An 18,616-nucleotide genomic window follows, 5' to 3' on the forward strand; every position below is an offset into this window, starting at 1 on the left:
ATTTTAAGTTCCTTTCATCCCTTTGCCTCCAAAGCTGCTGGAGGAATGAGAGAGGAGAGAGGGAATGTTATCCCAGGCTGTGGATGAGGTACATTTTCTGGGAAATTTATTTAATAATAAAACACGGTCAAACTCTAGATTGGTGTGGAACACGGGAAAGGGACGAGAAACGAGCCGAAATCTGTTTTATCACCAGGAAATTTTAAGTTCCTTTCATCCCTCTGCCTCCAAAGCTGCTGAGGAAGGAGAAAAGAGAGAGGGAACGTTATCCCAGGCCATGGAGAGGTTCATGTCTATTTAATAATAAAATGTGGCCAAACTCTACATTGGTGGAACATGGGAAAGGGACGAGAAACGAGCCGAAATCTGTTTTATCACCAGGAAAATTTTAAGTTCCTTTAACCCTCTGCCTCCAAAGCTGCTGGGGAAGGAGAGAGGAGAGAGGGAACCTTATCCCAGGCTGTGGATGAGGTTCAGGGATGGATTCCCAGCTCCTGCCTCTGCACGTGCCAGGGATGAGGAGACTGACAGCTCCGCTCCCGCGCACGTCCCCCCGTCCCTCCATGTCCCCAAAGAGAAGAGCCAGCACAAGCCTTAATTCCCATGGACAGGGCTAAAGGGTGGCCCTGTCACCCATCAGGATCATTTAAGGCTTGGCAAGAGCCCAATTCCCGTCGGGAATGCCCCCGCTGGAGCTCCGTGTTCAGATCAGCCTTAATTTCACTTGGGTCCTTCACACCGTTTTTTGTGTCTGCTCAATGAAAAAAAAAATGAGGTGACACCAAAGCGATGCTTTTTCCCCCATCCCCTGGCAGAGGGATCTGGGAATTGGAGCCACTCCTCTCTGCTCCAAAATAAAATAAAATTAAATTAAAAAATCCTGGTTGGCGTCCAGGCACCGCGGCGGTTCCAGCAGCCTGTTGGAGCCTCGGTGTGATCGAGGTTATTTTATTTTATTTTCCCAATGTAAAAGACGTGTGGAGGTTGAGGTTTTCCCTCCCTCTCTCTCTCTCCTTCTTTTTCATGAGTAAATCCTCCAGCAGGAATTTATTTTTTTTTTTTAATTTTTTTTTTTTTTTCTTCCCCTCCTTTTTTTCCTTGGAAATTCACAGCCAACCTGCTAATGAGTCTTTGTGAAACTTGTGCCTTCTTACCTCTAATTTTTTTACAGCCTGTTCGGATTTGAGCTCTGTGGACAGCCTCACATTTGGTTGGGAATTATAGGCTGAGTGGCTGTTCTCTCCTATTATTGTGCTGTCAATCTCCTATTAGCACATTATAATATGCTACACTGAATGCATCTGTTCTGTAGATCGCGAGTCCTAATTGTCATTTGTTGAATCACTTTGTCTTATATGATTGTTAAGCAATTATTTCACCCAAAGCAGCTTAAAACTTTGATTACTGTATAGTGTTTACAGGGATCAAAGGGAGAGGAAAAAAAAAAAAAAAAAAAGAAAAAAAAAAGAAAAAAAAATCAGCGGCGGCTTCAAACATTTTTTTTTTCTTTTTTTTTTCTTTTTTTTTTTTTTTTTGGCTGAGGAAAAATGAGGAATGAGAGGGGAGATGATGCCAGGATGACCTGGAGGTGCTTCCCGACCTCCTGCCTTTGGGGGAATGTCCAAGGAATGGGGAGGTCAGGAGATGGATGGGAAGTGACATTCCTGCCAGGAATTGCTGATGGAATGAGGCTCTCCTGGAGCCTGGCACCAGCTGCTCCCCTAGGCTGGGACAGGGGAAAAAAACCCCCCTGTGATGGGGTTAAACCTCTCCAGACATCCCCATCTAAAGGAAAAACCTTCCAAAATTATGGGAATTCCATCTCAGAGGGGTCACATCCCATTAAATCCCCCCCCATGGGTCAGCAGAGGACACAACCCTCAGCCACACACATTTATTTTGGTTTCCAGCCCTCTGGAAGCTCAGATCCCCTCACACCATTTCTCCCTCTGAAATTTGGGATGCTGGAATTCCACAGGAGTGATCCCAGGCCATGGGAACACAACCCAGAGAGAGAGAGAGAGAGGGAGGAGTTCATCATCACCGGGGGCTTGGGCTCATCCCGGGGATCTCACAGAGGGAAGGAATGTTGGGCCATTGTTCCTGAGGAGCCCAGACAGGACTGAGAGAGAGGGAGAAAACCACGCTGGTGGCTCCTCAGCTCCAGACGGCTCCACGAGCCAGCAGGGATACACAGACTGTCAGGAATCTGCTGCTTCCAGCCCTCTTCTCCAGCGAGGCTTGGATGGGACCTGAGTGCCACCAAAAGGTCCCCTGTCCCCTCCTGCCACCCCTGCAGCACATCCTGGGAGGAGATGGGACAGAGCTGCCCCTGCCTTTGGTAAAATTGATGGGTTTCCTCACAAAAATGATGGTCCAAATAATGGGAGATCAGCCCACAGAACACAAAAAAATAAATTTATAAATCAGGGCTGTCCCCGGCCAGGCTTGTCCCTAACTAGCCCTGTCCCCAGCCAGGTTTGTCCCCAGCCAGGACTGTCCCCAAACAGTGTCCCCAGCCAGTCCTGTCCTGTCCCCAGCCCTGTCACCAATCAGTGTCCCCAAACCAGCCCCTGTTCCCAGACAGGACTGTCCTGTCCCCAGACCTGTCCCCAGCCACCCCTGTCCCCAGCCAGGCTTGTCCCCAACCAGTCCTGTCCCCAGCCAAGCTTGTCCCCAGCCAGCCCTGTCCTCATCCAGCCCTGTCCCCAACCTGCTCTGTCCCCAACCAGCCCTGTCCTCAGCCAGTCCCTGTCCCCAGCCAGCCCTGTCCTGTCCCCAACCAGGCTTGTCCCCAACCAGCCCTGTCCCCAATCACTGTCCCTAACCTGCCCTGTCCCCAGCCACCCCTGTCCCCAAACAGTGTCCCCATCCACCCCTGTCCCCAACCACCCCTGTCCCCAGCCAGGCTTGTCCCCAGCCCTGTCCTCTTCAGCCCTGTCCCCAGCCAGCCCTGTCCTCAATCACCCCTGTCCCCAGCCAGGCCACCAAGCTCTTCACAAAAGGGGGAGAATCAGGGAAAAGAACCAGAGTGGACTTTCTTCGGATTTTTGGGAGAAGCTCCTTCTCCTGCTCTTCCCTCCCTGAGCTCTGATTCCCAGGACCTCTCCAGCAGCACCCCTGGTAGCTGCTCACAGCTTTGGGCACAAAAAGCTTCTGAGTGAAGCTCAAAGCCACCCCTGAGGGTCTCACCCCATGGCTCACACAGCTCGGGGAGCTTTTCCAGCTCCCTCCCCATCCCCATTTCCCTTTATAAATCCATTTATCCCACAGAACTGTGGGGCGGCAGGAAGGATTTGACCTCAGGAATGGGCAAATCGGCCGCTCGCAAAAACAACTTTTAAAAAGTTGAGTTTGGCGTAGAAACCCTGAGAAAAACCATTTTATTTCTACATTTTTTTGGGGGAAAAAACCCCCAATTCCTTCCCCTATCCTAAAAAAAATGTCAGCACGGCCCAAAGAAGCCTCTAAGGAAGTCATCAAACCTTTGGGATGAAAACAAATCTGGAGGGGAGCAGGTAAAATGTGGCGGCTCCAGCGCAGGTAAATTACTTTTTAACAAGCAGACAAGGCCCATCCCTGGCATCTGCCGTATGTTTTTATAAACCCCAGAAATATGTTTTTCAAAGGCCAGTAAATAAAGTTCCCATCGATTTGATCCCCGGCCTAATCTGTTTTTCTGTCCGCCCGCCACGAGTGGTAATAAAAGGGAATCAGGGCACGAGGGTTTGGGTTAATGCAGCGATCCATCACCGTCGGGGGCTTTGCTTCGCTGCACAATCCGCAAACCGCCCCAAAATTGGTGCCACGGGCCAATTTTCTTTTCCAATTTATTTTTTTGCCTGAGCGAAGCAATATCGAGGCAGGACGAGGGGAGGATGCGATTCCCGTCGTTGCAGATGTTTTCTCCTGGACTGGGAGGGGAAAGGGCCCTCAGCAGCTCCTTGTTTGGGGGTTTGGGGAAGGGGTTTTGTGGCTGTTTGGGGTTTTGAGGTCGGGTCTTTGCAGTGGGACCCAAAGAGGGGTTGGGATGTGCTCAGGGGAGTTTTCCAGTGAGGATTGAACATTCCAGGGATGATCTCCCATGGATTCAGCATCCTGAATATCCCAGGGTTGATCTCCCATGGATGGAGCATCCTAAACATGCCAAGGCCGCATTTCCCATGGATTGAACACCCTGCACATCCCAGGGATGATCTCCCATGGATGGAGCATCCCAAACATGTCAGGGCTGCATTTCCCATGGACTGAACACCCTGCACTTGCCAGGGATGATCTCCTATGGACTGAACATCCCAGAGCTTCATCTCCTGTGGTCTGAATATCCCAGAATCACATCTCCCATGGATTCAGCATCCTGAACATCCCAGGGCTGATCTCCCATGGATCAAACATCCCAGAGCTTTATCTCCTGTGGTCTGAACATCCTAGGATCACATCTCCCATGGATTGAACATCCCAAGCATGCCAGGGCTGCATTTCTCATGGATCAGACACCCTGAACATCCCAGGGTTGATCTTCCATGGACTGAACACCCTGAGAACATCCCAGGGCTGATCTCCTGTGGTCTGAACATCCCAGGACCAACATCTCCCATGGATTCAGCATCCTGAACATCCCAGGGCTGATCTCCCATGGATCAAACCCCCTGAACACCCCAGAATCACATCTCCCATGGATTCAGCATCCTGAATATCCCAGGGCAGTGTTTCCCATGGATTGAACATCTCAAACATCCCAGGGCTGATCTCCCAGGGACTGAACACCCTGAGAACATCCCAGGGCTGATCTCCCATGGATCAAACACCCTGAACATCCCAGAATCACATCTCCCATGGATTCAGCATCCCGAACATCCCAGGGCTGCATCTCCCATGGACTGAACATCCTAAAAATCCCAGGGCTGCATTTCCCATGGATCAAACACCCTGGACATCCCAGGGCTGATCTCCCATGGACTGAACATCCTGAACATCCCAGCACTAACCTCCCATGGATCAAACACCCTGAACATCCCAGGGCTTGATCTCCTGTGGTCTGAACATCCCAGGACCAACATCTCCCATGGATTCAGCATCCTGAACATCCCAGGGCTGCATTTCCCATGGATCAAACCCCCTGAACATCCCAGGGCTGTAACTCCTGTGGATTCAGCATCCTGAGCATCCGAGGGCTGATCTCCCATGGATTGAACACCCTGAATATTCAAGGGCTGATGTCCCATGGATCAAACCCCCTGAACATCCCAGGATCACATCTCCCATGGATTCAGCATCCTGAACATCCCAGGGCTGTGTTTCCCATGGATCAAACACCCTGAACACCCCAGGGTTGCTCTCCAGCTATTCCCAGCTCTCTGCCCATCAGGACAGAGCATTTAAAGGTTTTCCAGGGAATCCAATCCATCCATGGCCCCTCTCCTGCCCCTGGCAGAGCATCCCTGGCTCCTTCCCCTGAGCCTGTTGCTCACAGAGATGCCCCTCCACACACAACAGGTGCACTAAAAACTGCCCCAAAATGGGGGTTTTTTTGGGCAGTAAAATGATGCTTGACAAAGCTCAGTGTTTAAACATCACAAAATATTCAAATCCACCCTAAAATGATGCGTTGAAATCCCCCAGGCCAGGCTTTGCTGCCAGCAGAGCTCAGATTTGCAAGATGCCACCCAAATTTCAGCCCCTTCACCCCAAATTATCGACTCTCCCTTCCCTGAGGAGCTGCAGGGAGGGAAAAGTGACCCCAAACCCATCCCAAATATCTGGGACGAGGACGGGAATCCTCCCATTCCCCCCCAACCCTTCAGGAAAGTGATAAATATTTCTAGAGAGAAAAACAAACACTCCGCATTTGGCTTTTTCGGTGCTTGTTTTTCTTGAAGAGACAAAGTGTTCCACAGAGAGCCGACACTTCCTACACAAGTTTTGCATCCTCAAACCCCGAGATTTTTTTTTTTTTTTTCTGAGATTTGGATGGGAAAAAGCGTCTCCAGCCCCTTCAGCCACCCCAGGCAGGATCACTGAGCTGGAGAATCCCATTGGGGAGATTTTTGCCAATTTTTTGGGAATAAATTAGGAATAATCGAGTTTGTTTGGTGTAGAAATACAACTAATAAAGCATAAAAACAAGTCTTGTGCTTCAGCTCTTGTTCCCACTCAGTTTAGGGTGAGGGAAAAAATATTATTATGCCAGAGCAGCCTTAGAGGTTCAGGAGTAAGAAAATTGTTCTCATATATAAAATATTAAATATTGTATTTATATATAATATAATGTATATAATGTATAATATATAATATTATATATATATATTATATATATACAGTATACATTTTTTAAAATATATGGGAATATATATAATATATATCATATTAAATATATTTTTAAATATATAATTAATATATTATATTATATGCTATATTATATATTATATATTATATATTATATATTATATTTTATATTATATATAATATATATTATATTATGTATAATATATAATATATTTTCTATATATAATATATATACAGTATACATTTTTTTAAATATATGGGAATATATATATATTATACATTATAATAAATATATTTAATATAATTAATATATATTATATATAATATATAATTATTATATATAATACATATTATATAATGTATATAATGTATAATATATAATATATATTTTTATATATATATACACAGTATATATTTTTTAAATATATGGGAATATATATAAAATATATATAATATATAATATATAATTATTATATATATTATATAATGTATATAAAGTATAATATATAATATATTTTATATATATACAGTATATATGTTTTAATATATGGGAATATATATTTTATATATTATATTAAATATATATTTAAATATATATAATTAATACGGATATTATCTATTATATAAAATATATAATTATTATATATCGTATTTTTTATATTATATATATATAATTTATATACATATATAATATATATATTCCCATATATAGTTTTTAAAAATCCCCAACCAACCAACAAAAAACCCCACAAACAAACAAAAACCCCCCAAAAATAACCCCAAACCCCAAACCTGATGAAACTCAGAATTTCTCTCTAAGGGCTTTAAGTCCACCCAGGCCCTTCCCAAAACCAACCCCGGTTTTTACCCGCAGCTGGACCATTCCCAGCTGTGCACAGCATTTTTGGGGTAAACCCAGAAATCAAACCCACCCCAATCCCCGGCAGCAGCGAGGGCTCCGTGTCCTCAAATACCGCCTGAGCCTCAAGGAGGGAAAAACGGCGCCTCGGGAAGGGAAAAATCCAGCTCAGCCAATTCCTTTTCCCTGGTTTTTATGTTTTTTTGGTTTTGTTTTTGTTTTTGGTTTTGTTTTGTTTTGTTTTGTTTTGTTTTGTCTTTTTGGGGTTTTTTTTGGTTGGTTTTTTTTTTTTTTTTGTTTTTTGTTTTTTGTTTTTTGGTGGGTTTTTTTTGTTTTTGGTTTTGGTTTTTTTGGGGGGTTTTTGGGGTTTTTTTTGGTTTTTTTTTTTGGATTTTGGAAGGGTCTGGCTCTTATCCCCAAAAATCCTTCCCACGGCAGCGGCTCCATCCCCGCACAAAGTCCCCCCCTTTTTCCCTTCTCTGATTTCCAGGATTAAAATTAAAAGGGAAAATCCCCATCCAGTCCAGCTCAGCCAATTCCCTTCCCCTGCTTTTTTTTTTTTTTTTTTGTGGATTTTTTGGAAGGGTCTGGCTCTTATCCCCAAAATCCATCCCTGCACTGAGTCGTCCCCCCCCTTTTTTCCCTTCTCTGCTTTCCAGGATTAAAATTAAAATGGGAAAAAAAAAAAAAAAAACAACAACCCCCCCCCCCCAAAAAAAAAAAAACCACAAAAAAAACCCCCAAAAAACAAAAACAAAACAAACAAACAAACAAAAACCCACAAACAAACAAACAAAAAAAAAAAAAAGGAAAAAGAAAAAGAAAATAACCAACTGCCCACATCCCTGGGAAAACTTCAAACTCCTGGAAAGCCAGAGATGTGTCTGTGCTTTTTTCCCTTCTCTGCTTTCCAGGATTAAAATTAAAAGGGAAAAAAACTCCAAAAAACTAAAAAAAACCAACTGCCCACATCTCTAGGAAAACTTCAAACTCCTGGAAATCCAGGGATGGGTCTGTGCGCAGCAGTTTCTGCCAGGAAGGAGGATTTTTATTTATTTTTTTATAATTTTTTTGGAGGGAAAGTTCTCCTTCCACCCATGTGATCCGCAGGGGGAAGAGACTTCCCTTATCACCTCCCAGAGCTGGAGCTGGGCACGGGAATTATAGAAATTACCGGCATAGGGTCGTTTTGGGGGTGTCAGAGAGGATTTTATTGGGATTTTATTGGGATTTTATTGGGATTTTGGGGAAGGTTGAGAGATGATGCTGCAGCTTGGGATGGTTTTGGGAGAACAGCGCGGGGTTTCCACTGAAATATCGCATTTATTGTCCCCTCCCTGTGCCCGAGGCACCTCCAGCAGTGCCTGGAGCTCCCAATTCTCCCAGTTTTTCCCAGTTTTTCCCAGTTTTTCCCAGTTTTTCCCAGTTTTTCCCAGTTTCTCCCAGTCCCGGCGGTGCTGGAGCTCGGGCGGTTCAATGCTGCCACCTGGTGGTGACTGGAGGGAACTGCAGCGCCCCCCCAGATCCCAAATTCCATCAGGAATTCCCAAAATTCCATTGGGAATCCAACAAGAGATTCCCAGAGCCCGACCAGAGGCCAAGATGGATTTGAAAACTTGATTTTAAAAAAAAACAGAAAATAAAAAAATACAGAAAACACAAAAAATACAGAAAATACAAAAATACAGAAATACAAAAAATACAGAAAATACAAAAATACAGAAAATACAAAAAATACAGAAATGCTAAAAAAATACAGAAATACAAAAAATACAGAAACACAGAAAACCCCCCAGAAAATACAAAAAATACAGAAACACACACACACACAAAAAAAAAAACAACCCAGAAACACACAAAAAAATACAGAAAACACAAAAATACAGAAAACACAAAAATACAGAAAATACAAAAATACAAAAGCAATTTCAATGTAGTAAAAAAAAATCCTGAATATGAAAAAAAGACGATTTAACAACCACAACATACAGAAAAAAAATAAAAATAAACCCCAAAATCCACCAAAAACCTCAACTCCATTTCTCCACACCTCAACCTCCGAACCAAACCTTCAAACCAACATAAAAAAAAATAGGAAAAAATACTTTCCAAACCCATCGTGACGCAGGAAAAATGAGAATTCTCACCTTTTTGGCCCAGGGGAAGCGCACGCGGGGTTTGCCCCACTCCTGGCTCAGCTTCTGGCGGTAGCCCTGGCACTTGGGGATGTAGGAGCAGCTCACGTCGCCCACCTCGGGGTAAATCACCTCCAGTTCTCCTCTGGGAAAGGGGAAAAGGAGAAAAATGAGATGAGAATCGGTGCCAGGTGAGGTTGGGGATGTTGGGGAACGAGGGAAGCTCGTTGTCACAAGGAGAAATGGGAATTTCAGTGTTCTTTAGTGGATTTTGGGAAGGGATTTCTGCCTGGGATGGTGGAATTGACTTCCAATTTTGCTCTGGAAAAAGGGAACAGGGAGAAAAATGAGGTTGGGGATGTTGGTGGATGAGGGAAGCTCGTTGTCACAAGGAGAAATGGGAATTTGAATGTTCTTCAGCGGATTTTGGGAAAGGATTCCTGATTTGAGGGTGGAAATGACTTCTAGTTCTCCTCTGGGAAAAGGGGAAAAAGAGAAAAATGAGGTTGGAGATGATGGGGATGAGGGAAGGTTGGGGTGTGATTGGTGTCACAAGGAGAAATGGGAATTTGAATGTTTTTTGGAGGATTTTGGGAAGGAATTCCTGCCTGGGATGGTGGAAATGAGTTTCAATTCCCCTCTGGGAAAAGAGGAAAAGGAGAGAAATGGGGTTGGGGATGTTGGAGGATGAGGGAAGGTTGGGGTGTGATCGCTGTCACAAGGAGAAAAAGGAATTTAAATGGTCTTCAATGGATTTTGGGGAAGAATTCCTGCTTCAAGTGTGGAAATTACTTCAAATTCTCCTCTGGAAAATGGGGAAAAGGAGAGAAATGAGGTGGGAATGTTGGGGGATGAGGGAAGGTTGGGATGTGATCAGTGTCAAAAGGAGAAACGGGAATTTCAATGGTTTTTGGAGGATTTTGGGAAGGAATTCCTGATTTGAGGGTGGAATTGACTTCCAATTTCCCTACAGAAAAAGGGAAAAATGAGAGAAATTTGGGAATTGGTGCCAGGTGAGGTTGGGGATGTTGGGGGATGAGGGAAGCTTGTCATAAGGAGAAATGGGAATTTAAATGTTCTTTAGTGGATTTTGGGAAGGAGTTCCTGCCTGGGAGGATGGAAATGACTTCCAGTTCCCCTCTGGAAAAAGGGGAAAAGGAGAAAAATGAGGTTGGGAATGATGGGGATGAGGGAAGTTCAGGGTCAGCTTGCTGTCACAAGAGAAATGGGAATTTGAATGTTCTTCAGAGGATTTTGGGGAGGAATTCCTGCCTGGGATGGTGGGGAGGGGCTGGGCTGGAATTCCCAGATTTGCTGTGGCTGCCCCTGGATTCCTGGAAGAGCCCAAGGCCAGGCTGGATCACCCTGGGATGGTGGGAGGTGTTGGGGTTGGAGTTGTTGGGTTTTAGGGCCCCTTCCCACCCAAACCATTCCAGGATTCCATGGAAAAACAGCCTCATTCCTCTGAAGTTTTCCATGGAAAACTTCCGTCATCTCTGATCCTACAAAAGTCACTTCCCAAACCTCTGCACAGCAGGACAGGGAGTAACTCCAGGTGCCCAGAGACATCCCAGATTCCCGGGAAAAGGTGGGGAAAAAAGGAGGAAAACAGTCAATATTTACAGCCCTGGCTGAGGGGACACTGGAATGAGCTGGGCCAGGAGGTGACACAAAGGGAATGGCCAGGCTGGGCAGGGGACAAGGGACACAGGCTGGGCAGGGGACACGGGGACACAGGCTGGGCAGGGGACACGGGGACACAGGCTGGGCAGGGGAACCGGCCTGGATGGGCAGGGGACACAAAGGGAATGGCCAGGCTGGGCAGGGGACAAGGGACACAGGCCAGTCCGGGCAGGGGACAGGATGGGCAGGGGACAGGGGACAGAGGACAGGCTGGGCAGGGGACAGGCTGGGCAGGGGACATGGGACACAAAGTGAATGGCCAGGCTGGCCAGGGGGCAGAGGCCAGGCCAGGCAAGGGGACACAAACGGAATGTCCAGGCTGGCAGGGGACAGGGGACAGGCTGGGCAGGGGACAAAAAGGAAATGGCCAGGCTTGGCAGGGGACAGGGGACAGGCCAGTCTGGGCAGGGGACAGGATGGGCAGGGGACAGGATGGGCAGGGGACAGGGGGACAGGCCGGGATAGTGACAGGCTGGCCAGACCATGCAGGGGACAAGAGGCCAGGCTGGGCAGGGGACATGGGACAAGCCGGGCAGAGGACACAAGCTAGGCCAGGCAGGGGACATGCTGGGCAGGGGGACAGAGGCCACACTGGCCAGGGGACAGGCCGGACAGGGGACAGGCCAGGCAGGGGACACAGGCCAGGCCAGGCAGGGGAGAGAGGACAGACTGGGCAGGGGACAAGAGGCCAGCTTAGACAGGGGACACAAAGGGAATGTCCAGGCTGGGCAGGGGACATGCTGGACAGGGGACAGAGGCCACCCTGGCCAGGGGACAGGGAGTGTCACTGACCTGCAGAATTTGTGGTCGGGCTCGCTGAGGGTCTGGAAGACGCAGGTGTGGGAGGCCTCGCTGCCCCAGGCGCTGGGCAGGAGCAGGAGCAGCGCCACGGCCACCAGCAGAGTCCCCAGAACCTTCATCCTGCCCTGGGGACACGGGGACAGCCAGGGTCAGCCATATGGGACACCCATCACCCACAGCTCAGCTCCAGGCAGAGCATCCCCATCACTGCCCATCATTTCCCCCTCCAGCTCCACAACTTTAATCCCGTTTATTCCAGAACTGAGTCACCTCCTGCTGCTCTTCTCCCCTTTGCCAGGAAAACCCCAAATTGACCCCACAGCTCAGAGGACCCTGATGCTTCATCCTCCCTCCATGTGGCACCAGAAATTGTCCCCAAGTGGTGACACCACGGCAATTCTGGGGACACCAGGCTCCAAATCCAGCTCTGAGAGGGGACACAATCCCCATCTCCACTTGCTGGAATACGACAGAAAATCGGGATCAGGACAATCCCCATCCCCACGTGCTGGAACACGACGGAAAATCGGGATCAGGACAATCCCCATCTCCACTTGCTGGAACACGACGGAAAATCGGGATCAGGACAATCCCCATCTCCACGTGCTGGAACACGATGGAAAATCGGGATCAGGACAATCCCCATCTCCACATGCTGGAACACGATGGAAAATCAGGATCAGGACAATCCCCATCCCCACGTGCTGCTCTCCCAAATACGACAAAAAATCAGGACCAGGATCAGTTGTGATCCATCCCCAAGGACACACGACCCTGCCAGGACACCAGGACACGTCCCCAACCCACGACAAAGAGGAGCAGCACCTTTGATGACCTGAACTACCCCTTGATGGGGACACAAAGCCTGGAGGAGAGGGGACAAGGGGACACGGTGGGGTTGGGTCCCTCACCCTCCCTTGTCCTCACCTCCAGGTGGTCCCAGGGGCCACCAGGGGCCACCAGCCATTTACTGGGGCCACCAAGGGCCACCAGCCATTTACCAGGGGCCACCAAGGGCCACCAGCCACTTACTGGGGACCACCAAGGGCCACCAAGGGCCACCAGCCACTTACTGGGGGCCACCAAGGGCCACCAAGGGCCACCAGCCACTTACTGGGGGCCACCAAGGGCCACCAGCCACTTACTGGGGGCTACCAAGGGCCACCAAGGGCCACCAGCCACTTACTGAGGGCCACCAAGGGCCACCAAGGGCCACCAGCCATTGACCGGGGGCCACCAAAGGCCACCAAAGGCCACCAGCCACTTACTGAGGGCCACCAAGGGCCACCAGCCATTTATCAGGGGCCACCAAGGGCCACCAAGGGCCACTTACCGATGTCCCGGGGCCGGTGGAGCAGCTCCGAGGCAGAGGCTGGAGGGTTGGGGTTGCCCTGGAGATGGTTTTCCCTTGGCAGGAAAAGGGACACAAGAACTGGGAACCAAAGTCAAACCCCTCCAGGGAAAAGTAGTTGGAGCAAACCCCTCCTTTAAAGGGTGAAATCTGCTAACGGATTTTTTTTTTTAACCAACTCCCCTTAAAAAAAAAACTGCCTCCCTTTAACCGACCCAAAAAAACGGTCCCCGGGTCCTGCCCAACCCCCGCCCGGCCGCGCCTGCAGCTCTGATGGGGTTAATTAAAAATGATGAGAGCACAACTTTAATTCCCCCGTCATTTTTCGGGGTGGGGGGATGAGGAGCTCGGGGTAAAATCGGCTCCAAGAAGAGAGAGAGATGCACACGCGGAATAAAATAAAAAACAAAGTAAATAAAATAAAATAAAATACAAAAATAAAAAATAAAATAAAAAATTAAAATAGAAAATAAATATAAAATATAAAATATAAAATATAAAATATAAAATATAAAATATAAAATATAAAATATAAAATATAATATAAAATAAAATAAAAATAAATAAAATAAAAAATAAAATAAAAAAATATAAAAAAATATAAAATAAAAATAAAATATACAATAAAATAATAATAAAATAGAATAAAATAAAATAAAAATTTAATTTTTTAAAAAAAAGCCCAGTGTGAGATGGGAACAGAGATTACACCAGCACACGAGAGGGATCATTATATAATTGGAATCTGTAGCTGCACGCTCGGAGAACACGAGCAGAGAGAAAAAGAGGCGCCGGGTTTAACTAACTACAAACATTAATAGATTGGGAATGATGGGGAGTTTTTAGGGGCTTTAATGGCTCCGGTTCCCACGCTGCCCAAATGGCACAGCCCGTAATTAAAATTAAATGGGGTTTAGGTGAGTCAGGATTTCCCCAGGAACGCCTGAGTCAGGCCAGAGTGGGGTTTGCACCTTCCCGGGGTCATTTGGGATTGGAATTGGAAATTTGGGGTCTCCCAGTACAGGGTGAAGTTGTTGGTGAGCAGAAAATGCCCAGAAATTTGGTCAGGGGATGGTGGGAAAGGCAGGAATTTCTTTGGAGAAATGGGATGTGGATGGGAGTTTAATAAAAGGGGTTAAAGGAGAAAAGGAGAGGTGGGTGAGGAGCTCCTGGTTAAACTTGGAATGGTTTGGGATGGAAAAATGTGAAATCCCATCGAGTGTCACCCCTGCCATGGGCAGGGACAATCCCACTGTCCCAGGTTATCCCAGCCTGGCCTTGGACATTCCAGGGATCCAGGGGCAGCCACAGCAAATCTGGGAATTCCAGCCCAGCCCCTCTCCCAATATTTCTTCCCAAAATCCCATCTAAACCTGCACATGGAATCCTGGAATGGTTTGGGTTGGAGGGACCTCAAAGCCCATCCAGTCCCACCGTGGGGCTTTCCATGGATCAGGGTGATCCAACCTGGCCTTGGGCATTCCAGGGATCCAGGGGCAGCCACAGCAAATCTGGGAATTCCATCCCAGCCAGGAATTCCTTCCCAATATCCCATAAAATCTCCCCTTTCCCAGTGGGATCCACTCCCTGTGTCCTGTCCCTCCATCCCTTGTCCCCAGCCCCTCTCCAGGGGCTCTGGGCTCTCCCTGGATCCTTTCCCTGCTCCAGGTGAACATTCCCAGCTCTCCCAGAGGGGCTCCAGCAGCTCTGTGGTCCCCAGGTGTGGCTCAGGATCTTTTCCAGACCCTTTAAAGTGGTTTTATTTTTGGGGTGACCCCTTTGCAGAGGTTCCCCAAATGGGATGAACTAAGAACAGGGATTTGGGTTTTTTCAAACCCCCTTTGAAGAGCCCAAATCAGTGAGACCTGGAGACCTCTCACAAATCATCCCAAAAAAGGGTTTGTCAATGGGAAAAGTGCAGGGGGATCTCCCAGGGATGCTCACCAAGGCAGGCTTCCAAACCTAGGACAGGTTTTTAAACCCAGGACAGGTTTTTAAATCCAAATCAGTTTTTTTAAACCCAGACCAGGCTTCCAAACCTAGGACAGGTTTTTAAACCCAGACCAAGTTTCTAAACCCAAATCAGGCTTCCAAAACCAGGACAGGGTTTTAAACTTAGGCCAAGTTTCCAAACCCAGATCAGGTTTTTAAACCCAGGCTGGGCTTCCAAACTGAGGCCAACTTATAAACCCTGCCCAGGCTTTTAAACCCAGGGCAGATTTCTAAACCCAGGCCAAGTTTTTAAACCCAGATCAGGTTTCTACACCCAGACCAGGTTTTTAAACCCAGGCTGAGCTTCCAAACCAAGGCAGACTTCCAAACCCAGGACAGGTTTTTAAACCCAAATCAGTTTTTTTAAACCCAGACCAGGGTTTTAAACTCAGGGCAGGTTTTTAAACCCAGGCTGAGCTTCCAAATCCAGGCCAGGTTCTAAATCCAGGCCAGATTTTTAAACCCAGACCAGGTTTAAACCCTTCCAAACCCTGCCCAGGGTGACCCCAGAGCTTCGCTGTCCCTTCACATCCCTGGAAAACCCCCCCAGGGATGGATGAATTCCACCCACATCCTCCTGGAGCTCTCCTGGAGCTCTCCTGGCTGGGGAGAAGCAGAAAATAAACATTTTCCCCCCTGGAACAGGATCCTGCAGTGGGGAAAAGCATCTCTTGGTGTCCCAGGGTGTTCCCTGTCCTGACTCAGCCCTGCAGAGCTGCAGGAATCTCGTTTTTCCTGCCAGGAAACCTCTGGAACCTGTTGGGTTTGAGGTTCAACCCCAGGGAAATCCAGGAATTTCCCTCCCACAAAATCCAGAGTGAGATGAGGAACAAAGAGATTTTAATTTTCTTTTTTTTTTTTTTGGTAGTAAAAACATTTTTTTTCTCAGCTCTCCCAGTTTCCACAAGGGATATTTCCCAATATTCTGGGAATAAAATAAATCTGTTAAAGTAGCCAGCACTAAATTAATTTAATTAACCAAACGAGGCAATGGATGGAATAAAATTATTGCAATCCCACCATCAATTCATTAGGGGGCAGATTATTTAAATAGAGACACAAAAATAAATATATTTTTGCATTTGGCTCCCCCAGGAAACAACTCCAAAAGGTGCTAAAAACCTTCTCAGAGCTGGGAAAATCAAGAGGAAGGTGAGGAAAATGATTTTCCTGTTCATATCAGAGATTAAAAAGCTCTTAATAATAATAATAATAATAATAATAATAATTGTTGTCCTCAATCCCCCAGGAATTTATGGGTTTTATTTATTTTTATTTAATTTTTCTTTATTTATTTATTTATTTATTTATTTATTTTTATTTTTATTTTTTTTTTCTCCCAATTTTAAAATTTTTAAGTCACCATTAAAGCCGTTAAAAGCTCAAACCTTTCCTCAGCAAACTCGGGAAAACGAGGATTTATTATTCTGCTTTTTGTGAGTAAAAAAAGTATTTCTGAGCAATAAAAAAATCTGCTTTTTGTGAGTAAAAAAAGTATTTCTGAGCAATAAAAATGCTCCTTTTCAAGAGTTAAAAAAAGTATTTCTGAGCAATAAAAATATTCATTTTCATGAGTTAAAAAAAAGTATTTCTGAGCAATAAAATGCTCCTTTTCACGAGTAAAAAAAAGTATTTCTGAGTAATAAAAATGCTCCTTTTTGCAAGTAAAAAAAAGTATTTCTGAACAATAAAAATGCTCCTTTTCATGAGTTAAATAAAGGTATTTCTGAGCAATAAAAATGCACCTTTTCAAGAGTTAAAAAAGTATTTCTGAGCAATAAAAATACTTTTTGCACTACCAAGACCCCCACGAGCATCATCCCAGCCCTTCCTTCAATAATCCAGGATTTTCCTCTGATTTGGGAAAAAAATCCAAATATTTCCCTTGTGCCTCAGTTTCCCTCAGAGTCCAAAAAAAAAGCCCCAACACCTACAGGGCTGAAAAATCACTTTAAAAATATATTTACACTGTTGATATCAAACACAAAAGCCAGAATTTGGCAGAGTCTCTGTGGATGGGGGAATTCCCTCAATTTTAACCTTGCAGGAAAAAAAAAAATAAAAATAAAATTTTTTGCAGCCCAGGAATCAAAAAAAAGGAAATAAAACCCACATTTTTTTTCTCTGTTCTCCCTGTGTTCTTATCTCTTTTTTTTATGGTTTATTCTCAATTTTTTCCTCCTTTTCCAGGCCAAGAATTCCAAGCCAAGGTCGCCTTCACCTTGTCCTGGTTGAGCCCCTGGGCGAGAATTTTGTGAATTAAAAACCTCACATGGAAATAAATTTGCATTTCTGGGGCTGGTTCTGCTCCTTGAGGAATTTTAAAGGGGATTTTTAGGGATGTGACAGATTTATGGGGCTTGGGAATCGCTCTGGGTTTGTCTAGAGCTGAGTTGGGGTCAGGGGTTAAAAATCCCATATGGAGTTCAAGGGATGAACTTGGATTTTTGTGGGATTTTTTTTCTTTCTTTCTTTCTTTTTTTTTTTTGTTTGTTTGTTTGTTGGTTTGTTGGTTTGGTTTTTGGTTGGTGTTTGTTGGTTTTTTGGGTTTTTTTGTTTTTATTTTTTTTCTTTTTTTTTCTTTTTTTCTTTTTCTTTTTTGGTGGTTTTGTTTTGTTTTGTTTTGTTTTTTTTGTTTTTTTTTTTTTTTTTTTTTGTCTTTTTGAGTTTTTTGGGGGTTTTTTTTGGTTTTTTGGGTTTTTTGGTGGTTTTTTTTGGTTTCCAGTATTAATAAGATACTGAAGCAAAATTTGGAGTGAGGGAGGGCAGGAGTTCAAGGGCTGAGCCTGGATTTTTTTTTGTTTTGTTTTTTTTTGGTTTTTTTTTCCAGCATTAATGAGATGCTGGAGCAAAATTTGGAGTGAGGAAGGGCAGGAGTTCAAGGGCTGAGCCTGGATTTATTTGGGTTTTTTTTTTCCCAGCAATAATAAAATGCTGGAGCAAAATTTGGAGTGAGGGAGGGCAGAAACTCAAGGGGTGAGCCTGGGTTTATTTGGGGTTTTTTTTCCCAGCCTTAATAAGATGCTGGAGCAAAATTTGGAATGAGGGAGGGCAGGAATTCAAGAGATGAGCCTGGAATTTTTTTGAGTTTTTTTCCAGCATGAATAAGATGCTGGAGCAAAATTTGGAATGAGGGAGGGCAGGAATTCAAGAGATGAGCCTGGAATTTTTTTGAGTTTTTTTCCAGCATGAATAAGATGCTGGAGCAAAATTTGGAATGAGGGAGGGCAGGAATTCAAGGGCTGAGCCTGGATTTATTTGGGTTTTTTTCTCCAACATTAATAAGATGCTGGAGCAAAATTTGGAGTGAGAGAAGGCAGGAGTTCCAGGGCTGAGCCTGAATTTTTTGGGTTTTTTTTCCCAGCATTAATAAGATACTGGAGCAAAATTTGGAGTGAAGGGGTTGAATTTATCTCCCCAAATCTCCCCTGTGAGCCCCAGGCTGGAACAGCAGAGCTTTAAACGACCAGTGCAGATCCCTGGGGCAGCCTGAGATTACCAGGGGAAGGA

The 18,616-nt window shown here is 45.5% G+C and overlaps 1 protein-coding gene across 2 annotated transcripts in view; it reads right to left on the reverse strand.

The window, feature by feature from the left end:
- Nucleotides 1-18,616, reverse strand: part of PEBP4 (phosphatidylethanolamine binding protein 4) — a 96,781-nt gene that overhangs the window by 76,419 nt on the left and 1,746 nt on the right. For both annotated transcript variants that reach the window (XM_083880386.1, XM_083880387.1), the window contains exons 2-3: nt 11,755-11,888; nt 9,292-9,424 (exon numbers count right to left, since the gene is read on the reverse strand). In XM_083880386.1, coding sequence (XP_083736512.1) covers nt 9,292-9,424; nt 11,755-11,882 — 261 coding nt within the window. In that variant the 5' untranslated portion in view covers nt 11,883-11,888. The remainder of the gene's footprint in view (nt 1-9,291; nt 9,425-11,754; nt 11,889-18,616) is intronic.

Source organism: Zosterops lateralis, assembly GCF_965231275.1.
Source record: "Zosterops lateralis genome assembly, chromosome: 30".
Taxonomy (NCBI): Eukaryota; Metazoa; Chordata; class Aves; order Passeriformes; family Zosteropidae; genus Zosterops; species Zosterops lateralis.